The 8491-nt window shown below is 47.9% G+C and overlaps 1 protein-coding gene across 2 annotated transcripts in view; it reads right to left on the bottom strand.

Annotated features, from left to right (window-relative positions):
- Window positions 1–5793: 5793 nt before the first annotated feature.
- Window positions 5794–8491, bottom strand: part of Olfm1 (olfactomedin 1) — a 37573-nt gene continuing 34875 nt past the window's right edge. For both annotated transcript variants that reach the window (XM_031369510.1, XM_031369509.1), the window contains exon 6: window positions 5794–7472. In XM_031369510.1, the coding sequence (XP_031225370.1) occupies window positions 6798–7472 (675 nt within the window). In that variant the 3' untranslated portion in view covers window positions 5794–6797. The remainder of the gene's footprint in view (window positions 7473–8491) is intronic.

Below are 8491 nucleotides of genomic sequence, written 5' to 3'. Positions count from 1 at the left end.
GCTGGCATCAGGGGACTTGAGTCCCTCCTTGAGTTTGCTCCAAACTAGCTGTTCTAAGCGGAACAGGTGTTAAATGGTCTCTCTGGGCTTCCATGTCTCCACTGGCAGAGTAAGGACAACAGTGACTCAGGAACAGAGCAAAGCACCCACATCAGTTAGTGGGGGACACCTTCCCCTGGCTGGCCATGACAGGGGAGGATATGACATATCTCTTAGTGAGACTGTCTGTGCAGGCTGAGTACTCTGCCATGATACCTGGTGGAGATGTTGCAGCTCTGTGGTTCACCCTTCTGAAGAAGATGGCTGCTGGAATGAGTCTGGAGCTCTCTCAGGGCCCCTGCCATGAGGCCAACATTGGTATTCCTGGTGTTAGGTGATAAGTAGGGCCAGCAGACAGGAGGATAAATGGGCTAAGATGTGGGTGACTTCCTTTACTGGTGTGATGGTTTGAATATGATTGGCTCAGAGAGTGACACTATTATAGGAGGTGTGGCCTTATTGGAGTAGGTGTGGCCTTTTTTGAAGAAGTGTGTCCCTGTGGGCATGGACTTTAAGACCATACACATATATGTACACATACAACACATATATACAGCACACACACATACAACACATAAATATAACACACACATACACAAATGTGTACACATATAACACATTCATATAGTGCACACATACACAAATGTGTACATATACAACACATGCATATAGGACACACACAACACATACAACACATACATACAGCATACACATATACAACACATGCATGCTCATCCCTCCCTACAAAGGCAGAGGAGATAGGAGATGCCCAACTCTTGGCTCCATGCTCCTTGCCCAGGATCTTGATTCCTTCCAAGGTCCTTCTCAATGCCAGGCCACAGTGACTCACAGGCTCTCATGGCTAGAGGACAAACCAGGAACCTTTTTTTTTTTTTTTTTTTTTTTGCGTGAAGGCTCTTGCACCTTCTATTGCCTGCCATGGAATGAATAAGCAGGTGGTGACTCACCTTCAGAGTGCTCTCCTGTGTAGTGCCCAGAGACTGGTTGGTAGCTTTCCCTGCCACCTGCCAGTCTGATTCTGGCTTCTGCTCTATTGCCTCATGCCCATGTCTTAAAGAGGAAGCAATGCAGCCACACACAGATAAGGGAGGCCCTGGGAGATTGCATAGAAGAGAACTCAGCTTGTCTTTGAAGTCCTGTGTACTCTCAGGAACTTGGCACTTGGATCACTGGGAGTATACAAAACATACTATGTGCAACTCAGATGTTCAAAGCATAGAATAACTGATAATTTTGAGCACAGTAGACAAACAACAGTCAGAGCTGGGAAGATGGGCTGGTAAGGCACTGCCTGCACAAACATAAGGACCTGAATTCAGATCCTCCCAGCACTGACATAAAAGCCATGCAAAGTAGTATACACCTGTCATCTCAGCCTGGGGACAGAGAGAGATTCTGCCAAATCTAATTGGTAAGATCCTGTCACCTCAGCCTGGGGACAGAGAGAGATTCTGCCAAATCTAATTGGTGAGATCCTGTCTGAAAGGTAATGTATGGAGTTGCTGAGATGGCTGCTAAGCCTGATGATGTAGTTGATTCCACATAATGGAAGGAGAGAACTGATTCCAGAAAGCTGCGGGCTTCTGTCTGCATGCTATGGCATGCATGCAGACAAGTGTACGTGCACAAATGTAGGCATGCATGCATGGACACATACACTCTGAATAAAAATTAAATTTAAAAAGATGAAGAGTGTCTGAGAAAGACATCTGATGTTGGCCTCTGGCCTCACATGTGCCTTTGTTCACAGGTGCACATACATACACATATATGTACACATACAACACATATATACAGCACACACACATACAACAGATAAATATAACACACACATACAACACATAAATATAACACACACATACACAAATGTGTACACATACAACATATTCATATACCGCACACATACACAAATGTGTACATATACAACACATGCATATAGCACACACACACCACATACAACACATACATACAGCATACACATATACAACACATACACACAGCACACACACACATATACACCCCACATACATGCAGCACACACACATACAACACATACATATAGCACATACACACACAAACAACACATACATATAGTGCACACACACACTCCACATACATACAGCACACACACACTAGATACACACACACATACCCTATATGTCACCAGAATCAAGAGCTAGATAACAAAGCTGACAATATTTACAAGGCATACCAAAGAACCACAAAGGTCAACTGCCCCTCGCCAGAGCATCTGATGTTGGAGAGAAAGAAAGGAACTGGTGGCTGGAGGGATGGTTCAGTGCTTTTCTAGAGAACCCAGGTTTGATTCCCAGCATCCACATGGTGGCTCCCAACCTTCTTAAACTTCAGTTCTAGGGGATCTGATGCTTTCTCTGGTCTCCACGGGCCCTGCATGCACAGATGCATGTACACACACACATTCAGGTGAATAGTTATGCATCCCTAAAATCCTTGAGGACAAGAACAATCTTCCCAGTGCTGACTGTAGATTTGTCTACTGTGCTCAGAATTATCAGTCATTATTTTATTCTTTGAGCATCTGAGTTGCACACAGTATGTCCTGTTTTCCTTACTCCCAGGTTATGCGAACCCAGAAATCCACTGGGATATGCAGGCCCCCATGCTGTGTTAAGACCATCAATGCTCTAGAGATTCCGCAATGAAGTGGGGGCCATTCCTTAAGAAGCAAGTATAAGACATGGAAGTTTGCAGCAAACACGACCAACTGCCTGATGGCCTGCTTAACCCTCTGCCCTAGATGAGTGCCTAGTCTCTCCCTGTCGAAGGCTGGTGAAGCACCAAGCCTCCCACTGCCACTTCCATGAGCCCCAAGATGGCTCATTGAAGAAGACAGCAGCTACCTTCTTCGGCTCAGAGATGGAGCAAGGTGTAGAGAATCTGTCCTGTACATCATACCTCTGCTACTTCCTCATGAGCCAGGCAGAGTGTGGGAGAGCCACAGGGTATGTGAGGTGGGTGACTAGGCACAGGCTTGCTATGGAACAGAGCCCCTGTAGAGACTGGGGAACACCTTGCCCATCTGCGAACAGAACCTGGAGTTTCATGCTCTGATCTCTGAGCATCTCAAAGAACTGCAGAATTTTGATTCCAGGCCAAACTTTTAATAAAGAAAATTCATTCGCAGACGCTAGGCTATTGGCTGATATATCCAGTTATTGGAATCCGGGAGATTTAGTGGCAAGGGGTGTTTTATTTGCTCTCTAGATGAAGCCATTTTTTCCTTAGGTATTTAATCTCCTAGCAGTATATTTTCCCTAGCAAATACACTGTCTGGGACAGCAAATCCATGTGGCCTCATCATGTCCTTATTTTGTCTTCTGGTGACTCATGAATGGGCATTCGCTTACTTCTGATTTTTAAAAACTTGTGTCATTAAGGAGAAATTACACAGAAATCAGCCCAGAGTTACTATCCGAGATCACGACTCCAGCTGATGGTGTGCATTCAAGACTCCATCAAATCCGAGATGTGAGGGGATGGGGAGAGGCCTCGTAGATTGAGCAATCGCCTCACTGAAACTTAGGCTTTTAGATGAACAAGCACCCGATGTGTCTCACGGGGATGGGGTTCTGTATGCTGTCTCACCCTAAGATAATTTGTGAACATGAATGTATGAAAATGCCTCCCACCTCTGAAAGTTTTAATTGGAAGCTCTGCCATGCTGTGGCCTCAATCAGGACTTCTCAGGGAGCCTTGCAGTTAACTGTAATTGAGGATCAACTTTCTCCAGACCACCCACTCTTCTCTCCTTACTCGGGTCACCTCAGGGAATGGATGCTGTGAACTTCTAGGCAGAAGGAAAAGCAAGAGAAGATTTCTTCTTTTTTCTTTTGTTTTCTTCTTCTTCTTCTTCTTCTTCTTCTTCTTCTTCTTCTTCTTCTTCTTCTTCTTCTTCTTCTTCTTCTCTCTCTCTCTCTCTCTCTCTCTCTCTCTCTCTCTCTCTCTCCCACTTCCCTTCCCCTCCTCTTCTCCTTTTCCCTCTCCCTCCCCATCTCTCTTCCTCTCCCTTTTCCTCCCTCTCCCTCTCCCTCTTCCCCTTCCCCTCTCCTTCTCGCTCTCCCTTGCTTTTCTTTTCCCTTCTTGGTTTGCATTTGGAGACTCACCTATTTTGGATACTTGAACTATTTCTCTCAGATCCCAGAATATGTTGGTCATAGGAGGATGCAGAGCCGGTGGGAGGAAGATTCTCTAGCAGGTGCAGAGGAGGGAAGGCCTCTAAGATGTTTGTCTAGTGGTGGGAGGGAGCTAAGGCCAGAAGGGAGGTAGTTAGGGGCATGCTAGGGCCCTGTGCCTGGTGATCCCAGTGAGAGAGGGCCAAAGCAGGCCCTGTCTCTTACAAAAAGCTGTCCAACTTGCAGGTAGAGTTTGATTACATTCAGCTGAGAACAGCTATGAATATGGCCAAAACAAAATCATAAATTTACTTCAAACATTAAGAGAAAATTTTGCAATTTTTTTGTATCTTGAACTTTGTAGTTAACATTGTGTCAAAATGTGCAAAGGTTGGACACACCAGATAAGCCACCGGTATGAGCAGCCCACTGAGGAAGGGGACTAGGATCCAGGTTGTGGTCCCTGGAGCTGCAAGCGGCTGGCAACTCCACCTCAAGCCTGACTGATCTGTGCTTAGCACCCTCCTAGACCCCTTCCCACCATTGTCCTGTGGCTCTAACTATTGTCAAGGGCCAGATAATAAGAGTGCCTAGTATGCCCAAGCCCTGGACACAGTCCCCAAATGTGCACACCTATTTTGTTCCTAGCTGCTCACCATGGAAGTGATGCCAATTTCTGTGTGTGAGAACAGCACTGTTGTCTGTCCTTAGACATCCTCAGACTCTCAGTTCTATAGCACAACTGCACATCATGGGTATCAGCTTGTCCTGAGTGCCATCAATGTCTTGCTTGGGGACCAACCAACTGATGTCCTAGGACATGGATAGGAATATGGGAGACTAGTTTGCTCACTGATTGGGGAACACATAACCTGACCCATGTCTCCAGTGGGCATCCTGAGTAGGGTGGCAGATGCCCAACTGCGGAGGTGAGACGAGAGGAGATAGTTTATACCGAACCCACATGTAGAACATAGACAGCAATCACCTGTCAAATCTGACGCCAGGCACGTCACCATGTACAGGGAGAACCTCTCTCATGCTATCACCTCTCTGGCTGGCATTAAGCCCAGGACATTCTAGGAAGGCTCTCGACCTGAGGCTGTGACTCGTTCTACAAGAACCTCAGGTCTACTTGGGTGTTCTAGGATGTTAACTGCATGTCTAGTCCTTTGGAATTGCTAAGATTTATACATCTTGAGTTCCCAGGGCGCCTCCTCCCTAGATCTGTGGCAGCCCTTGGTGAAAGGCTGGGTTGGAAGTGGGGTGGGCTCACCTTCATGGACTCATCAGCATCAGTGGGTCTTGGCTGGTGGGTACCAACGGCACCAGGGCTGTCTGACCTGGGTGGTTGTCTGCTTCAGGGAAGGAGAGTCGGTGAAGGGGGTGAAGGGAGTGAAGGGTGGGAGCCCCTGGGGCAGCCTGAGGTGTGGGGCGGGGGGACTCCAAGCCTTTTCTGGTTTTGGGAAGTAGGAGGTTGCAGACCATTGTCCTCTCTCCCTTCTGAGTTCTCATGATCTACGATGTCCGGCATTGCCCATCACATATGTCTTGCCACAAACAATAAGCAAATCGAGGATATCTCCTAATATCTTTATTGTTCCTTAGATAACTGAACAGTACAAAGTTGCCCTCTTTGACTTATTTATTTCTTTAAAAAATGATCTTTCCACACATGTCTGCCCTTGGGGAGTTCCTTCCTGTAGGAAACTGAAGTTTCCCACGATGTGTCCTTCCCATCCATGGTTACACAATTCAGATAACTTGACAAGAGAAGAATTCCACTGGGTTATTATCAACATGAACTTGACTATGTCTCCTATAAGGGCGAACACTGATTTATTTTTTCTTTTTAGAAACAGAAACCATCCACTTATCAATCCAAACTACAGCATTGCATGACAACATTCATTGCATAAATTGAACACACGGAGTTACCACCTTGGGGGATAACAGACGGACACCTCACGATCTAGCTACAGGGTACGCAAGTTCAACAACGTGGGTACGGCAACTTCACTCTACGCACACCCACCATCGCTTCGGGAAAGTACTAGACACAGGTCCATGAGCTACCGGGAGTCTCAGCACAGTTAATCTAAGAGACAACAACACGGTCAAGAGAAAGGCAGCTGCGATACGTGTGGGCTGAAGCAGCCTACACCGAGTGCCACGGGGGCTGGGGGCTCTGGGTGGGGAGAATGGCCATCACATCATCTCGCTGGGCACAACCTAAGGAAATGTCCATGCAATCCTAACGCTGGGTTGTTCTTGGGTAAGAGGGGCCAACAGTCATCGCCTTGCTTCTTTGAGTTATTGGACCAGAGAGGGATGGAGGTGGGATGGGGACAGCCAAGGAGCCTTGGGCTGCAGTTCCATCCACATACATGGTGGTTTCTTCTGAAATCTGTGGCCCACCTGCAGGAGTAGGAGGAACACAGAGAGGACACCATCGCTTGGCGTCAAAATTGCGCTGATTTCTCAAAATCGGACTGTTAGTATTCTTGGAATCATTTGGCAGCTGTTTCATGGAAATGTCCCCAGGGTGAGGACTTGGACCCTTGGCTTCTGGAAAAGCAGGAGCTACAACTCATCGGAGCGGATGACGTGGAAGAGGGTGACATTGTAGAGGGTCTGATGGCCGTTGTTCCAGGCATACAGCGCACGGTCTTTAGGGTTGTAGTCCAGCATGGAGATGTGAGAGTATTTGTTCTGGAAGGGGATGTCAATGTACTCATAGGTGGAGGCGTTGGTTTGGTAGGCATAGTGGACCTTGGTGCCCCCCGAGTAGCCGTTGGTGACGTAGAGGGTGCCGCAGATGATGAAGGCCTCACCGGCGCTGCGCTTGGGGTAGCTGGTGTTCCAGGTCTGGAGAATCTGCAGTGAGACAGGATCCAGCTTGCTGATGACAATGTTGCCCGCGTTCTGGTTCGTGGCATACACAGCCCAGAGCCCATTCTCGTCCACCATGAGGTCGATGTCTGAGTGGCCGCCCCAGGCGTAGTGGTACATGTTGTTGTAGCCGGCGTAGTCCAGGCTGCGCGTCTTCAGGATCGTCTCTGTCTTCAGGTCAAACCTAATGATAATGTGACTCTGGAATTTGTTGAAATAGATGGAGCCATTGTAGACCACCTGACCCGTGCCTGACCAGGGGTGTGGGAGACGGTGGGAGGTAAAATTGTCCGTGTTCATGAAGTCCACCATGGACTTGTACTCACGGACAAAGCGGTTGTTGTGATAACCATCCATGTACCAGACCTGTAGGGAGAGTAGATGTGGTTAATGTCCTACAGCAGGAGAGTGTGGGAACTTAAGATGGAAGGAGCTGGAAGTTGAAGACTATATAGAGCATTCTGTCCTACTTTCGGGAATACTGGGCTCTCCTTGGTCTCCCTCCACTCAGGCCTATTTTCCTACCCGTGGGAAGAGTGGGGCACTGTGGAGGGACAGATGTGGGGATAGGCAGTCAGGGGTCTCCTACACACACAGTTCACAGCCAGCCTATGTAATAGACAACAGTGGGTGGTATAGGAAACCCGACCAGGTCCCCAGATGGAGCACCATGTTATAGGAGAATGGTCACGTCTTTTTGCTTACTGTTGGATCTTGGCCAAGGGCTTGGGAGAAGGAGTGTCATCAACTCGGGGACTCAATGCTGGAGTCAGCGTTGCAGAGGGTATAGCTGCTAGGTAGATGCTCACACACTGGGAGCTTCTGTCTGCAAGGACAACTGTCTCTCAAGGTTACCAGGAAGAGCCACCTTCCAATATGCGGATGGCACAGTGTGAGTGAGTCTCTCCTCTTCACCAGCCTGTTACTGATGTACAGTCTGAGTCACTGTCCCTGCAGGTGTGTGTGTGTGTGTGTGAGAGAGAGAGAGAGAGAGAGAGAGAGAGACAGACAGAGAGAGAGAGAGAGAGAGAGAGAGAGAGAGAGAGAGAGAGAGAGAGAGAGAGAGAGAGAACGAACCAAGCTTGAGCAGGGGAAGGTAACTAACCCAGCTTTGGTTTGCTGTAAGGGGCAATTGTCCATCCCCTAATCTGGGGAAAGCACTTCTCAGACTGGAATGTGGGCCTCCCAGCCATGGGTGGAAATCACCCCACTAACAAACTCAGCCTTCCACCTGAGTGATGTCTGATGACTGCTTGCATGCCAGTTAACCTGAGAACTATTTAGACTCGGAAGAAAACCCTTTAGTCATCTTGAAGCAATTTTGTAGCAGATGAGAAAGGGGCGGGGTCAGGAGAGAGTCCTGGCAACACTATCTGCCTGGCTTT

The sequence above is a fragment of the Mastomys coucha genome, unplaced genomic scaffold (assembly GCF_008632895.1).
Source record: "Mastomys coucha isolate ucsf_1 unplaced genomic scaffold, UCSF_Mcou_1 pScaffold15, whole genome shotgun sequence".
NCBI classification, from domain to species: domain Eukaryota; kingdom Metazoa; phylum Chordata; class Mammalia; order Rodentia; family Muridae; genus Mastomys; species Mastomys coucha.
Note: the sequence above shows the minus strand (reverse complement) of the source record. Positions and strands in the feature narration are given on the sequence as shown.